The sequence below is a fragment of the Priapulus caudatus genome, unplaced genomic scaffold (assembly GCF_000485595.1).
Source record: "Priapulus caudatus unplaced genomic scaffold, Priapulus_caudatus-5.0.1 Scaffold860, whole genome shotgun sequence".
Taxonomy (NCBI): Eukaryota; Metazoa; Priapulida; class Priapulimorpha; order Priapulimorphida; family Priapulidae; genus Priapulus; species Priapulus caudatus.
Window position 1 is genome coordinate 19,914 of NW_014577921.1, and position 17,162 is coordinate 37,075.

Consider the following 17,162-nt stretch of genomic DNA (forward strand, 5'->3'; position numbering starts at 1 on the left):
TGAACGTAATAAACATGGACGCTCGTGATAAGGTAAAAGGACAAGGTAATGATATAACGTTTTATCGGGGCTGTCCGTTTATAGGATTAGTCCGTTTAGAGCACTAACGATGCATGGCGCACAGAACTTAAATTGGAATGCAGTAAGAAACCAATAAAATTCAAAATTGACACTGGTGCTGAAGCAAATGTGTTGCCCGAGAAACACTACGCGAAACTACACGTGAAACCGTGTCTTCGTAAGACACAAACCGTGCTATCTGCGTATGGAGGGTTGAAACTTCAGCCACTGGGATGCATCTCTACCAAAATACGTGACACAGACGTTGAGCTGTATGTAGTGAAAACTGACTCTGAACCAATACTAGGTCTCAAATCGTGTCAGGACTTGAAGCTCATTGCAAGGCTAGAAAGTGTCATGGAGGAGAAACCCCTCACAAGAGATGATGTCATGAAAGAATATGAGGATGTGTTTAAAGGGCTCGGAAAGTTTGAAGGAACATATAAGATTGAGCTAGACCCCAGCGTCAAACCAGTAGTTCACCCGCCCAGGAAGCTGAAGCTGAAGGACACCCTGGACAGAATGGAGGCAGAAGGTGTCATAACCCCCGTGGAGGAGCCCACAGACTGGGTGAACAGTCTCGTGATAGTGGAGAAAAAGAACGGTTCTCTACGACTCTGCCTAGATCCGCGAGATTTGAACACAGCCATAAAGCGAGAACATTACAAAATACCGACGCCGGAAGACGTTGCTGCACAATTACATGGCAAGAAATTCTTCACGATCCTGGATGAGAAAGATGGCTACTGGCAGGTGCAACTCGACCATGAATCCTCACTCCTATGCACGTTCAATACGCCGTATTCCCGATACCGGTTTCTGAGAATGCCTTTTGGTATCTGTTCAGCCAGTGAAGTATTCCAGAAGAGGAACCAACAAGTGTTCGGTGACGTGAAAGGTGTATGCATAATTGCCGACGCCATGATTATCGCTGCTGAAACCCCAGAGGAGCATGACAGGATCGTGAGGAGAGTGCTGGAAAGGGCAAGAGAACAGAATGTGAAATTCAACCCCACTAAAATGCAATTCAAGGTGGATACAGTCGAGTACATGGGAAATGTGATCACTCCGGAAGGACTCAAGCCGGATGAGCGGAAAGTGCGAGCCATAGCAGACATGCCGACTCCGACCGACAAGCCAGCTCTCCAAAGACTCTTAGGAATGGTCAACTACCTCGCGAAGTTTATTCCGAACATGGCTGAAATCACGGCACCGCTCAGAGATCTGCTAAAGAAAGATAATGCATGGGTGTGGGATGCGACACATGAGAAGGCCCTTCAAGCCATCAAAGGCGACTTGACCAGCGCACTCGTACTACACTACTATCATCAGAAAAAACCGGTGAAAATACAAGCCGATGCATCACAGAATGGGCTTGGTGCATGCCTGCTGCAAGACGGTCCAGTAGCCTATGTGTCTAGGTCACTGACGGCAGCAGAGTGTAACTACGCTCAAATCGAAAAAGAGCTACTGGCAATAGTGTTTGCCTGTGAGAAATTTCACCAATACGTCTACGGGAGGCAGGTGGAAGTGCAATCCGATCACAAGCCGCTCACCGGAATTATCAAGAAACCCCTCGCGAAAGTGTCACCGCGTATGCAAAGAATGCTGTTGAGACTGCAGCGATATCAGATCAGCATCACCTATTGAGTAGCCACTCTGACGTGTCTACGCTGCCACCGGTTGCACTGTTACCCCAGGGAGAGTCATTGTGTCAACTAGAAATCACACGACTATGTAACGTCGCAAATATTAGTCTTCGCAAGGTCAGGAAGACTATATCAAAGACGAAAAGAGACAGAACGAATAGAAGGATCAACCCTGCGGATCGCAGTGGAAAAAGCCTCAAGTTACCAACTAAAGAGGAAGGGAGAGAATTACAATATGGAATGACGGAGAAAAAAAAGCTAAAACTTAAAGGGATCCTCTGAAGGTGGCGTGTGTCGAAAGTAACGATGATGCTCTATGTGCGGCCACGTATTGTGGATTGAAGGAGAATTACGTGGCTAGCATCTCCACGTTCCAAGAACACACTGACAAAACAGCCGAGAAAGCATTCGGAGTCCTGGCAAGAATCAGCGCGCTCATGGCGGACATAGGCGGAATGAAAATGGAGATCGGGATCGCACTCTACAAGGCATGCATCAGACCTCATCTGGAATACGCGTACCCCATCTGGTGTTGCGCGTCCGAGGAACAACTCCGGAAAATTTACAGAGTGCAAAGCATAGCCCTACTGAGAGCCTCTGGCACCATCAACTCAACACCAGCGTCGGCCCAAGAAGTCCTCACGCATGTACCACCGCCGAGACTCCGCTTTCAGGAAATCTTGGCTCACGAATTTATTCGCATCCTGAGGAAGCCCCATGACAACCCTCTCCGCTGCATGGTACTACACAACCTGGATAACCAAGTCCTCATGGATCCCCGAACGCCAACCCCTTTACACCACATCAGAATGGCTGTCAACTCCCTATGCAGGAACTTCTCACCGGAACGGGTAGACCACGAACCACAATATAGCTTGGGCACGCTTAATGCGACGATGGTAACCAGGGTTAAAAACTCATGGCACACACTCGGTAACAGCAAGAACAGATCGACCACCCAAGCTGAAAAGGCACGAAAAATCACGGAGGAACAGCTGAGGGAGACTGACGAAAATACCATAATTGCCTTCACCGACGGATCAGCTCTCGGGAATCCTGGACCCTGTGGGGCGGCAGCCATCGTCTACGCAAATGGCATCAACAGCCAAGCCATCGCCATCCGAAAGGCAGTCTCGTGTAAAAGCAGCAGCTATCACGGAGAACTTCAAGAAATATTCCTTGCAGTGGACTTCGCAGTCAACTACTCTGCGCTCCACACCATATCAAAACTCAGAATCTTCTCGGACTGCCAAAGCGCCATTCTCACTGTCACGACCCCCCAACAAAACAACAATTTCACAACACTTACCTCGAACATCCAAGAAAGAGTTAAGGCAAGAATTTTTTATTTTGTTGGTTTACAGATCCCGCTGATTTGACAATTTATTTTGCACGTTACAGACCGAGGGCTAATCACAAAAGTGCAATTATATTTATATGGCTACCTAAATTTGCTATTTAACCAAACGATATTAATTTTTGGGCAAATTTATCCATATTATAACTGAAACTATATGTCGTTTAATTATATAAGATATTACAATCCTTTTGCTTTTAAATGAATAAATAAGAAACACCCTCGGTCTGTACCCAACTTATTTTGAGCAACTTATCAGATCGTGCGCTTTGAGTCGCGCCACCGTCGTTGTAATCAAACTGTAGTCGTTAGTTTTAAAACATTAAAAAAAAAAAATTCTAATGGTGATTGAACCATGAAACTTTTTATGTAGTATAGCGTAATTATAACCTAAATTAGCTGAAAATAACCCTAGAACCTAGAGTAAGCTCTCCCTTTAATTACCTGGTAGGGCCTACTGCAATCTTTTCTGCTGCAATCCGCTGTGTTGATAGATCTATCGATTTTGGCTAACTTTGAATCTCCCTGTGTTTGTCATTGATATAGTACATTGGACTTTGAAGATTATACCTTATACGGGGTACACCGCTGTATGTATACAGGGGTGTATCCAGGATTTTTTCTGGGTGGGTCGTGATCATAATTTTTTGGACCTTTTCACAATGAAATAGCAGCAAGATGTGATTACAATGTCAATACAATCAGGGGCGTGTACAGGATTTGTACCAGGGGGGGTCTAACCGTAACCCAAACTTGGGAGCACGCGAAGGGGGGGTCTGGGGGGCCCTCCCCCAGAAATTTTTTGAAATTAGACCTCCTTAGATGCGTTTTCTGCGCGAGCAGGGGGGGTCCGGACCCCCTGGACCCCCCCTGTACACGCCCCTGACAATTTAATTAAAACAAAAAAATTTTGTTTCAATTTTTTTTATCTGTTTAAAACAGAGTTTTTTGAACTTTTTGTCTTTATCTTGTCTTGTCTTGATCTTGTCTTGTCTTTGTCTCTCTTTTATGAAACAAAATTTTGTTTAAAAAAAGGCTCAGTTTCAGAATTGCTGGAATTGGGATAGATTTACGTCACGCAATTGGCAATGTCTTTGGACTCATTGCTGGTACCTGATCTTTTTCATTTATGTCATTGTAAAAAGGCCCTCGAAAAAAATGTCTTTGGAAAAAATGTGGACCTTTTAAAATTTTGGGGGGGGTCGTACGCCCCCCACGCCCCCCCCCCCCTGCATACACCCATGCCATGCAGCCCACGCAACGTGGAANGAGAGAGAGAGAGAGAGAGAGAGAGAGAAAGAGAGAGAGAGAGAGAGAGAGAGAGGAAAAGAGAGCGAGAGAGAAAACAACATTTAGAGAGAGAGAAAAGGGGGAGATAAAGCAAGAGAGCGAGAGAGAAAGCAAGAGAGAGAGAGAAAGCATGAGAGAGAGAGAGAGAGAAATAGCGAGAGAGAGAAAGAGAGAGAGACGCCGGGGAGATTGAGTGAGATTGAGATGGGGAAGAGGCTTGGAAAGAGAAAGAGAGAGAGAGAGTGGGGGGGGGTGAAAGCGAAATGGAGAAAGTGCTAAAGAAAGCTCAAGAAATAAAAAAGATCGCGAGAGTGGTTTTCTCAGAGTNCAAATTGGCCTGACGATATTTGTACATCTGTAATAATAGGTGCCTGATCATTTGTAGCCTGACATGAAATCATTAAAAGAAAGGATTTTGCCGGTGACAAAAGCCAGTGACCGTTACCAATATATGTAACTAGATGTTTAGGGTTAGAAAGAATCCTTACCCTGCACCGACAATAGGTTTGTATGTGATTGATGTGTTTTAAAAAAGTGCTACTAGGCAATCCTTTGAGCCTCTGACATAATAAATTTCGGATTCTGCCTGACAGATGTTATGTGTTTCGTGGTGGCATTTACTTACTAGGTTTTATTTGGGATAGAAGTAGCGTGTCTTATCTTGCGCGAAAGCGATGTATTCTTTATCAAGTACGTAATAAACATTCGCTTGGGTGCCATTAATATATTCAGGCGCTGGTAAAATTTGGAAAATGATCAAAATCTGTCAAACATGCTTAAGAGGTAAAAATGTGAGTATGTGAAAAGAATTTTGTACTGGTATGACTATTGTCTGTAGTAATCTGTAGAAATACAAAATGGTGTCGTCTAGTGGCTTATATTTAGGCATCGCGAGGTAATTTGGAATGACTTTTTTAATGCTCTGAAGAATGTTTTGTAAGTGTGTTGGTGGCACCAGTGATATAGGTAGTCTACCTGTGAGGCAGCTGGTTCATGAGTTCTAAGTCGGCTACAATATTTGTGACATCTTGTAAGGTTAAAATCATCATATCAATAGTCGTTTGCAGTCGGACTATCGCGCTGCAGTCCTAGTTTTAACAGTAATAGCCAAAGTTAGGAGTTGGCTATTTATACTATTGACAAAGTTTCGCATGGTTTCTACCCTGTCTATAAGCTCGTTCAAGGTATCATGGTTAAGTTTAACTTGCGTTTTAGTAAGGTTAAAGTAAGGGAATGTTCAATTGCGTGTTGACAGGCCCCTTGGGTTATCTCAAAGCTAGATAATCTAGATTTGTAAATCATTTAAATCGTCCTTAGTTGCTACCCCATACAATATTTTTTTGGAAACGGCCGACAAATGGTAATAGGGATCTATTAACGCGATGTCTGGTAGTAAAAAAACAGAAGTTAGCCCGGCCATCAATGCGTTCCGATAGATGGCGGTATAGTGCGTTCTAAAATCAGCTGCATTGCTTCTTAATAAAAACTTTGATTATGTCAGGGAATTGTTCGTTGTTCTCGTCTATCTAGTGTTGCTGTAATAATTGTGCTGTGTTATTGAGTGGTGGTATCTGTGTTGATGTTGTAACATTTGGGTGTAACCATTTTCTAATTGCATCTCTATATACATTCCGTGTGGGTGTGCGGGAATCAGCATTGTTAGTAGGGATGCTGGCCGCGGCGGGAGGTGAGCGTTCAGTACGTTGGTTGAATAGGTATTCAATTTGTTTATCAATTCCCAACATATAATTTTTCACAGGTGATAAGTCAAGTGTGAAAACAATAGTCCATGAATTCTGCGTTATTGCTGGACTGCCTTTAGGCACAAATAATTCCCCTCTTACTAACATCAATGCGAGAATCAGGGGGGTAGCTGCATATAGTCCATACCTGTAATAAAATTGTCATATATATGCACTACATCATAAGTACCCGGATTACTCGAATGTAATATCAACCAATCAGATGCGAATAAATTCTGTTGTGCTTTCCTAATGGCGCTCTTCTGCTATTAAAATATAACATGGTGTCAGAATAATTACGAAATTCACACCTAAAATGGAACAGTTTAAACCCTATCACAGCTCAATTTCGATGGGAATCTCGGAGAGAATTGGAAAAGGTGGAGGCAGTGCTTCGAGCTTTACCTCACGGCGTCAGGTGCGGTAAGCAAAGATGGTGCTACGAAGGTTGCTATACTACTCCACACGATCGGAGACGAAGGAATAGAAATTTACAATACCTTCACATATGAGGACAGTCTTGATGTAGTTCTACACAATTTTAGTGAGTACTGTGAGCCAAGAAAAAACACAGGAAACGATAGACCAATTCGTAACTGACCATAAAAAATCTCACAAAAACTGTGATTTTGACACACAAAGAGATAACATGATTGGTGACCGGATAATTTTCGGTGTGGTAGACTCCAGGCTCAAGGAAAGGCTATTGAGAGACTCCGACAATCCTAAACTCGACAGGATCGTTTAGTTATGCAGGGCCGCCGAGGCAAGCACCAGACAGCTCAGATAAATAGAAAAAGTTGCTACCGCGAGTAATGCCGTATCGAGCAAGGAACAGAAATACTCTCAGCCCCAGGCTAAGTCCCAGACTGGGAAGTTTCACCACAAACCTAAGCCGCAAGCTGCATCAAAATTCAACTGCAGGAACTGTGGTAAGACACACGAAAAAAACGAATGTCCAGCGTACGGACAGGACTGTCACAACTGTAAGAAGAAAAATCACTCTGCTAATATGTGTCGTGGTGGTAGCAACTGGAAGCAATACGGGCACGGTAAAGTTCACGCGTTGGAAGAAGATTTGCCAGTACAGACCCTCTTCATCGGGTCAGTACATGTTGAGGTAGGACAAGTACAGAGCACTAACGATGCATGGCACACAGAACTTAAATTAGAATGCAGTAAGAAACCAATAAAATTCAAAATTGACACAGGTGCTGAAGCAAATGTGTTGCCCGAGAAACACTACGCTAAACTACACGTGAAACCGTGTCTCCGTAAGACACAAACCGTGCTATCTGCGTATGGAGGGTTGAAACTTCAGCCACTGGGATGCATCTCTACCAAAATACATGACACAGATGTCGAGCTGTATGTAGTGGAAACTGACTCTGAACCAATACTAGGTCTCAAATCGTGTCAGGACTTGAAGCTCATTGCAAGGCTAGAAAGTGTCATGGAGGAGAAACTCCTCACAAGAGATGACGTCATGAAAGAATATGAGGATGTGTTTAAAGGGCTCGGGAAATTTGAAGGAACATATAAGATTGAGCTAGACCCCAGCATCAAACCAGTAGTTCACCCGCCCAGGAAGGTCCCCTTCAGCCTTCAATGGAAGCTGAAGGACACCCTGGACAGAATGGAGGCAGAAGGTGTCATAACCCCCGTGGAGGAGCCCACAGACTAGATGAACAGTCTCGTGATAGTGGAGAAAAAGAACGGTTCTCTACGACTCTGCCTAGATCCGCGTGACTTGAACACGGCCATAAGACGAGAACATTACAAAAGACCAATGCCGGAAGATGTTGCTGCACAATTACATGGCAAAAAATTCTTCACGATCCTGGACGAGAAATATGGCTACTGGCAGGTGCAACTCGACCATGAATCCTCACTCATATGCACGTTCAATACGCCGGATTCCTGATACCGGTTCCTGAGAATGTATTCCAGAAGAGGAACCATCAAGTGTTCGGTGACATGAAAGGTATATGCATAATTGCGGATGACATGATTATCGCCGCTGAAACCCCAGAGGAGCATGACAGGATCGTGAGGATAGTGCTGGAAAGGGCAAGAGAACAGAATGTGAAATTCAACCCCACCAAAATGCAATTCAAGGTGGATACAGTCGAGTAAATAGGAAATGTGATCACTCCGGAAGGACTCAAGCCGGATGAGCGGAAAGTGCGAGCCATATCAGACATGCCGACTCCAACTGACAAACCAGCTCTTCAGACTCTTAGGAATGGTCAACTACCTCGCGAAGTTTATTCCAAACATGGCTTAAATCACGGCACCTTGCTATAAAACATTATTTAGTTGACGTATGCTTAGATTTGGCGATGTTAATACGACTCCCCCTGCGCTCTGCGCGCGACTGAGAAGCTGGAATTTCCACTATTACAAGGCTGGGTTCTAGGATACCCAACTAAATATGTATAGAATGCTCTTAAACATGCTAGCTCTTTCCTGGAAAGCCTAATGAATATTCAAATGCTGCATGCTGAGTGTACCTGATGAAATTACCTACCTGTGTCACACCATTTGCCCCTGTTAGCTTCATCATTTCTAAAGTTGAACTTTTGAATATCAGCAACTGATTCAAGCAGTAAACCTGAAATATACAAACAAGATGTTATTTTTGAATATGATACATTGTAAAATTCTGATTGAAAAATGCATTGCATGCGAAACTCGATCACAGCAGGAGTTATGAAACTTGCTGACTTAATTCATCCATTGACTTATCTAATATAATGATATATATATGAATGATTAATAATGCCTTACCAAAGAGAAAGATAACCATGCCGATGATGTCATTAGGAGTAAAGACGTTTGGAATAGATGTGTTGTTCACTTGTGAATTTCTTGGAGTGTTCACGAAAATAACTGGTAAACTCACAGTAAACACCCAGACCGCCTGGAAAATAGTCAAACACGCAGTTCATTTTTTAATCATTAATATAAAAGTAAGGGGCTACTTACCATATTCTTATGGATAAAAAAGCCACTTTTGGTGTTTCCCCCCTAATAGCCGTATATACAGGGTTGACTGTATAATGCATTTTCAGGCATTTGAAAAGCAAGGTGAGTTATGCATCTAGGTAGAAAAAATTGTAATAAGTTTATATATATGGAACTGCAATGTTGAAGTATTTAACACATTAAAAAAAGTACCTGAAATATCCAGAAAGCGGCAAACTTCAGTAAATTTTCCCGCTTGTCATCAAAACGTCTGTCCTCACCAATCTTCAATATTCTGTACAGCAGGTAGCCAGACAATCTTATCCCCCACACACACACAAACGTCGTCACAATGATTTGCCGTGTATCATAGGTCTAGAAAAAGAACAATTACATGATTATATAACCTGAACTTGAACAAAATGTGAATAGCCAACAATATCAACATGACTAACCTGGTAACCACCTCACTCATTCTCATATATACATATATATACACACCCCACCACCAACACAGTCTAATTCCTACTCAAACGCAAATGCCTAAAAACGTTTTTTTTGCCCCATAATTGGTATCAGTTGAGCAGATCCTTGCTATAGGGCTATTCACATAAATTAGCAGGGTGAGATTACAGCGTTACTTTTCAGTGATGGCTCTTTGCAATAATAGTTTTACCAACTTTCTAATATTTAAAACCAAGCTTCACACCCTAGCATATATTTAATCAAAGGAATAAACTTTCACTAGGTAGCCCTAGATCACCTGCAGTATACCACAGAACAAGCTGTATCCGACAAAAAAATGTACACCTGGTCCTGTACTCACCTGTGCGAGAACGAATGTCAGAATTGCCAACACGACAAAATTGGTTCCACCAGCAAAGTCTGTAACTTTGTCAAATTTGAATGCTGCTGCTATAATGAAGAAACTCATTTGCATGCCTATGGTCACCAAGGTGCAAAGAATCACATAATCCTGGTCCAATACTACCACTGTCATTTTCCCGTCTTGATTGCAGCCAAAATCTTGCAAGATGTGAACGTGTCCTGGTGATGGATTGATATTGGTTCACTGTGACGCGGTGAGCATACCTGGCCGAGCGACTAAATGACACGATTGTTCCTCCTGATTCAAACAGAGAACTGAATTTTACTTCAGGTATTCTTTAAACTTATTACTATTAAGCAATATAAGTATAGCAAGCATGGCAAGCAGGCTCAATCATAGCTCTAGTACTATAGCCCGCGTACATTGACTGCCGCAGACAGCCTTGCTGCCTTGGCCTTGGCCTGAGTCCTTGGCTGCGCATGCCTGCGGCAGTCAATGTACGAGGGCTATAGTACTAGAGCTAGCTCAATCGGTATAAACACCACTCTCGGTACAATTCGCCACGATCGCGATTATAGTGACACTTTAGAATCATAGTTATAGAGAATGTACCTAGCTCTAATAAACAGTCACTAACTGCAAGACACGAACATGTAGTATTCTCACGGCTGACAGAGGCTAAAGTGTAGCTATCGTTAGGTTGAGATTAATTACTACTTATGCGGTTTGGAACTATATGGGTCTGTATGGTTATGGTTAAGATTAGGGGGATTAAATGTGAGCCTTGTCTCAAACACATTTAGCAGTTTACATGGTAACCTTATCTATGTAGTAAATACACAACGCTATGTCGATCACACGAGTTATAATAGTGTTATCAGGGAGGGGAGGTCTAACGTGTTTATGGGAGCAGTGTTGCTTTCCTACAAAGGTCACTTTGCTGCTGCCTGTTATCAATATCGGCAGCAACTTGCCAGGAAATTCCTTATACACTAATGTAACAGTACTACTATACAGCACTTTACTTTGGTAGTAACCTAAATCTTATTCTATGTTTATTTAAATATTAATTTATTATAGAAATGGCCCAAGTGTCGACGAGTGGCAGGCTGTGTCATTAGTATCGTACCCGATTTGCAACTGATATGAAAGTTAAAACCTAGCTACAAATATGTAACCCCATAGAGTAGGGCCTGTAGTAATGCTGAGAGGGTCTATGTCCCCCAGGGTAGGCCTACTGCCGGAACGTACCCTGGTACTATCTAATATGCCGGACCGTAGGCCCCCTACCTCGCCTACTCCGGCCACTAACGAGTCTAGGGAGTCGCCTACGCCTACTCCCTAACCCTAACCATATCACTATCAGATAGTTACCAGGGTACGTTCCGGCAGTACCCTGGGGGACATAGACCTGTAGTAACACCCTGTTGAGTGACATCTTTCTATCTCATTGTGGGACAATTATAAACTTGGGACCCCTTATTTCATATATACTCGTTAATCTACTTCCTATTCGTGAAAATAAAGCTCAGGATCCCAAAGTAGGCTTATCTGCAGGAAGTGATATAAAATTAAACATCAATATGATTAATAACAAGTGCCGCGGAGCGACAGCGCTCATCTAACGTCTACTGTGGTGGAGTGGTGGGATTCTAGTAAACCCTGTTAGTCCCAAATGTGTTCACATACACGCCTGAAACAGTGGAAATGTCACAGGGGTATGGTATCGAGGAACCTTCTCAAAGGGAATGTTCGTGTGGGATCATTATGAAGTTGCCAGCGCGGAATGGCGCGTAACCGTTGCTAAGTTGGCTTGCAGATTAAAGATGGTAAAGGCTCTCATCGGTACGTAGTAGCAAGCAACTATTTGCAAGACAGATAGGTAAGCACTCAGTCCAAGTTTACCTTACGCAAGCTACAGGCTGCAAATTGCATAGAAGAGCTGTCCACCTGTAAACCATTCAACGGCAGCGCAAAAACTACACGTACGCATATCACCAAACAGCATGCACTGGCAGTAGCCACTGCGCAGTGAGCATACGCTTACATGTCAACATAACTGACACACGTTACAGAATGCCATAGGAAATTAATAGCGATTTAAGGAACAATAAACTTCTTCTAACACAAATTTAGCTTTTGAAATTTTCACCTGTGACATGTAGGCCTCATACATCCAGGCATGTATAGATTTTACTAGGCAAACCCGGCAGTCAAAATTCTTTGTTAAAGACAGTCAACAAATCCAGTGTTTAACCCGTCGCTCTGTGAGGGTCCATTAGTTATCTGACACTTACTCTTCGCCCATGCAGCAGCAAAGTATATTTCATGGTCCCTTTCAATAATGCCATAAAAATGCTAGGTCACCCGCTGAAAACAAAAGTTTTTCAAATCGCTCTGTCAGCAGCCATGTTCCATCATAAAAATGTCTTAAAAATGCTGCCCTGTGCCCAATTGACCTTTGACCTCCAATTTCGGCACAGTGAGTCGGCTTTTTCCTACCATGCCAATCTATACAAACTATCAGCGAGCCTAGGTCGAGGCCGTTTACGATTTTGCCGCAATTCCTGCATTTCCTCCCTATAGGAGTGGAATGTTCGCCCCCTTCTTTACCACCGTCTTGGACTTTGACCTTTGACCCCCAGCTTTGACATCCAAACTCGGTTTGAGACCCCCCCCCAATGTGCGAATATCGGACCGTAACGTTCGAGCGATTAGATTTTGTTGCTTGCCACTTATTGACAGACGGACGGAAGGATGAACGGAACGAGTCAGTGCGGGCATTCTACAAGCTGCATCTGACTAGTCAGATGAGCTAATAAATATTAGGCAGGTAAACAGCACGGCACTGTGCAACTTGGGGGCCATTCCAATATGTAGAAAAAATTATTAGTCTTTATACTTTTATAATTGCTACACTAAACAGTGTCTCATTAGAGAACCGGCGCAGCGGCCGAATTGACGTTGTACTCTGCTGTTTCGGCCGTTTTTTTATTTGCATTAGTTGCTTTAAAGGGAGAGTTTTTAACTCTAGGTTCTAGGGTTATTTTTCAGCTAATTTAGTTATATGTACGCTACATAAAAAGTTTCATGTTCAATCACCTTAGAAATATTGTTTTTTAAATAGTTGTTAAAACCTGAACGACTACAGGTTTGATTACAACGACGGTGGCCGCACTCAAAGCGCACGATCTGATAAGTTGCGCAAAACCACTTTCCAGCCAAGGGCTACAGACCCGAGGTGTTTTCTTATTTATTCATTTAAAAGCCAAAAGGATTGTAATATCTTATCATAACCGACATATTGTTTAGTTATAATATGGATAAAAATTTGCCCTAAAATGAATATCGTTTTTGGTTAAATAGCATTTAGGTATAATTATAATTGCACTTTTGTGATTAGCCCTCCGTCTGTAACGTGCATAATAAATTGTCAAATACGCAACCTTTTCGGGGTGGCAGCACGGTCGCGGGTGTCATGGCGCCGTTCAAATTTCGTAGCATTGATGTGTAATTAATTATAACAATTAAATTAGGCATCTGGTAACAAATACGTGTGGGTATAGACGATTTGTTACACAGTAAGTACAGTTGTATGCAGTAAAATCCTAGAGGCTACTGTCCCTTTAATTATTTTCTAAAGTGAAAGTGTTTTATAAGCTACTACTAATAAATCAGGTGAGTATATTTGTATGCATGTTATGTGCACAAGAAGCATTGTTTTGTTTTTGAGTAACGCTATTTACGTACTTGTCTAACTCTTATAATTACTAAATCGTCATAATTTGGAAACTTTTGGTGAACTCTGAATGTACCGGGAGAAATCAAATTGGAAAAAGGACCATACTGTAATCCAAATGTGTCTGTTTACTGCAGCTCAGACTACACCAGATTGCATCTCAGAGCATCTATAGGTTTTTTTTAAATTTGCAATTTTGTTTAGCTGCCCCCCCCACCACACCGCCACGGCCTGTTGCAAAAGCATTTCGGCCTGTTACTATAAAAGATAATGAAAACCCTGCATAAATAATTCCATATAAATGCCGTTCAATTGCTCTTCTGCAACGCAGTCTCACCGCATGCACACCACTGCACAAATTCACAGAAAGACAAAGTAATCGATAGTGTAGACTGTGACGCCTCAATCTTTCTGCGAGTTTGTGTACAGTGACATAGTCCGAGCCAACGAAGACCCCACAGGAAGGAAAACCCCCGTAAAGCAGTAACGACCCAGATCTATCTCAATCACGGAAAGCCACCTCCAGTTTGGAGGTGGCACTTCCGCCCAATATATACAATCCTATTGCGTGGAACTTAACTTGAATCATTTATCTACGTGCATGAACGCTATGATGTCCTGGTAGCGGCCACAACATAAGAATATATCAAGTTGTTAACCTAACTAGCTGGAACCAGCGCTACGCGCGGGCTTAGTGACTGTGATGCATGTGTTATCAGTACAGTAGTGTTATGTGTAAGGTGTTATATGGAGAGTTTAGTTGTTGCACATGTTTGTTTTTTTATGGTTGAGATGTCAATACAAATACATGTACAATCATGCTTACACGTAGCTCTAGTACTATAGCCCGCGTTCGATAAACTGCCGCAGGCCTGCGGCAATTTATCGAATGCGGGCCATAGTACTAGAGATAGCTTACACGTAACACATCAACGATTTGTTTGGCAAGTACACAGTGAAATACAGACACACGCACGCACGCACGCACGCACCCACGCACGCACACACACACATAAATGTTTATTGTATGCTATGTACTGGTTGATGATACGGACTCCAAACTAAAGTTAGAATATAGATAGATCTGAATGGGCTGGTAGGTCGGGCCACTGATTAACCACTTAATTGCCCAATTGGCTGCGTAGCACGTAATATTACGTGCTTCGCATGTTTCCACTGTGTGCGGACCAGGTAATATTGCGTGGTTGTGATCGCTTATTTCTACGCATGTTTTCACTCTGTGCGGACGACCAGGGGCGTAGCCATTATGTAGCACTGTAGGCCCGGGCCTACACTTTTTTGGGCCAAGTTATCTTTTTTTTTAAAACACCCATAATTCAAATCCATAAGCTTGCTGGACGAGTTTAAGAGTCTAGGCAGGAAAAACTATTGAAATGAACGTAGCAAGAATATGGCTAAATTAGGTGACCTATTCTTCTGTCATCTAGGCTGTCATTTCTATCGCGTGCCGTTTCATTCAACACTCTACCCACCGAAAAAGACTAGGATCCATTCTTGTCAGTTTTTTAACATTTTAACTCGTTCGTAACACTATTTTAACTCGTTTGTGTTTTTTTGGGTTTAAAAGTGATATTGAATTAGGTGTCTCAAGTTAGCAAGAGATCAGGGAACCAGAATGAACACTCGGGAAGGGCCGTTTCCGGCCATCTGGGGGGTTTGTAAAACCAAAAATCTTCTTGTACGCTCCGCGCCAACCGATGGTCGCGCTCCGCTCAGATAGTCGTGCCTACAACTTTGAAAATCCTGGCTACGCCCCTGACGACGTAATATTACATGCTTGTGATCGGACCGCTTGTGACAGATCGGTGTTCACGACACACGTACACTACAGCATTGCACTTCCAAAAAAAAATCTACGCTGATGAAATTCAACTTGTACATCTCATATGGGAAACTATGGCCAAATAGCTACTGAATATTTAACTTCATTATTACATGGTTATTTCTATTTACATTATGAGGCTTACACAAATCTCAGACACACAGACACAGAAGTTAGAACACAGATACACAGAACAACACGAAATTTAAACCTGTTGAAACCAAGCTCCTTGGTTGAAACAGAACGAAAAACAAAACAGCGCCCCCTATTTTCAGGCAAATGTTTACGTTTTTTTGTCTTTTTTTTGTCTTTTTTTTGCCGTTTTTACGGTTTTCAACCGAGTATAGTTTAGAACCCGTCCCGTGTATTCCTCGATCTCTTCTGTGAATATGGCGCTATTTGGATCCAAACTGACGGAGCCTTTCATACATACATACAACATTCGCCAAATTATAGTACGACTAGCTGAAACCCGCGCTACGCGCGTGACTGTGACTGTGACAGTGTGTGTGTTAGTGACTGTGACTGTGTGTGTGTTAGTGACTGTGATGCATGTGTTATCAGTAGAGTAGTGTTATGTGCACTAGCGGATTAAGGGCGGGGCAACAGGGGCACGTGCCCCGGGCCCCCCACAATTGGGCCCCCCCCCACATTTAGAGTATCCTAAAATTTACAAAACTGTCGTAATTGTGATTCACGAAATTCTTAGCATGTAACGTTGAATTGATGCGTTTCCCATGCTGTTTCTCTGACTGAATTTTGCTGTTCAGCTGAAGGACACTTTCCCTAATACCGAAATTGCTCTGAGAATCTATCTTTCATTGATGGTCTCGAATTATAGCAGTAAAAGGTCATTATTAAAACTCAAGTTGATTAAAAATCACATGAAAACCACGATGAGCCAACAGAGACTGGTAAACCTCAGTATTCTCGCTATCGAAAGTGACATTTTAAATTTGTTGAAACACGATGAAATACTCTCTGAATTTGCAAGCATGAAAGTGCAGAAAAAATACAGACTATAGGGCCCCCACACAATTGCGTGGCCCGGGCCCCCCACACGCTTAGCCCGGCCCTGGTTATGTGTAAGGTGTTATATGGAGAGTTTAGTTGTTGCACATGTTTTTTTTTTATGGTTGAGATGTCAATACAAATACATGTACAATGATCGATGCTTACACGTAACACATTAACCATTTGTTTGGCAAGCACCCACTGAAATACAGACACACGCACGCACGCACGCACACACACACAAATGTTTTATTGTATGCTATATAGGAACTACTGGTTGATGATACGGACTCCAAAGTTAGAATATAGATAGATCTGAATGGGCTGGTAGGTCGGGCGACTGATTAACCACTTGGCTGCGTAGCACGTAATATTACGTGCTTCGCATGTTTCCACTCTGTGCGGACCAAGTAATATTACGTGCTTGTGATCGGACCGCTTGTGACAGCTCGCTGTTCACGACACCCGCACAGCTTTGAATAGCCGGAAATCTGAAATACGTGTGCAGGGGCTGATCCAGAGGGGGGTCGAGGGGGTCCGGACCCCTCCTTTTTACCACAAAAAAGAGAAAAAAGCATACACACACACGCACGTACGCACGCGTGCGCGCGCACACAGACACACACACACACACACACACGCGCGCATGCACGCACGCACGCACGCACGCAC

The 17,162-nt window shown here is 42.9% G+C and overlaps 2 protein-coding genes across 2 annotated transcripts; one reads left to right on the forward strand and one right to left on the reverse strand.

Moving 5' to 3' along the window:
* Nucleotides 1-7,110: 7,110 nt before the first annotated feature.
* Nucleotides 7,111-7,782, forward strand: LOC106814039. The gene has a single exon (XM_014818301.1). It carries the CDS (start codon nt 7,111-7,113, stop codon nt 7,780-7,782), a length of 672 nt encoding a protein of 223 aa, XP_014673787.1.
* A 327-nt stretch (nt 7,783-8,109) lies between these two features.
* LOC106814040 lies at nt 8,110-15,706 on the reverse strand. Its single transcript, XM_014818302.1, has 6 exons — nt 15,622-15,706; nt 9,892-10,191; nt 9,279-9,440; nt 8,889-9,021; nt 8,629-8,712; nt 8,110-8,159 (listed from the first exon to the last, which is right to left on the reverse strand). Exons 2-6 carry the CDS (start codon nt 10,063-10,065, stop codon nt 8,110-8,112), a joined length of 603 nt encoding a protein of 200 aa, XP_014673788.1. The 5' UTR covers nt 10,066-10,191; nt 15,622-15,706.
* Nucleotides 15,707-17,162: the final 1,456 nt, after the last annotated feature.

Excerpts from the sequence above, each read along its gene's own strand:
- LOC106814040 (XM_014818302.1), bottom strand. The coding sequence starts at position 10,065 with ATGACAGTGGTAGTATTGGACCAGGATTATGTGATTCTTTGCACCTTG. Across the intron at positions 8,713-8,888 it reads CATGGTTATCTTTCTCTTTG|GTTTACTGCTTGAATCAGTT; the intron begins GTAAGGCATTAT and ends TGTATATTTCAG. Across the intron at positions 8,160-8,628 it reads GGGCAAATGGTGTGACACAG|CACTATCCTCACGATCCTGT; the intron begins GTAGGTAATTTC and ends TGCCCTTTCCAG.
- LOC106814039 (XM_014818301.1), top strand. The coding sequence starts at position 7,111 with ATGTGTCGTGGTGGTAGCAACTGGAAGCAATACGGGCACGGTAAAGTT.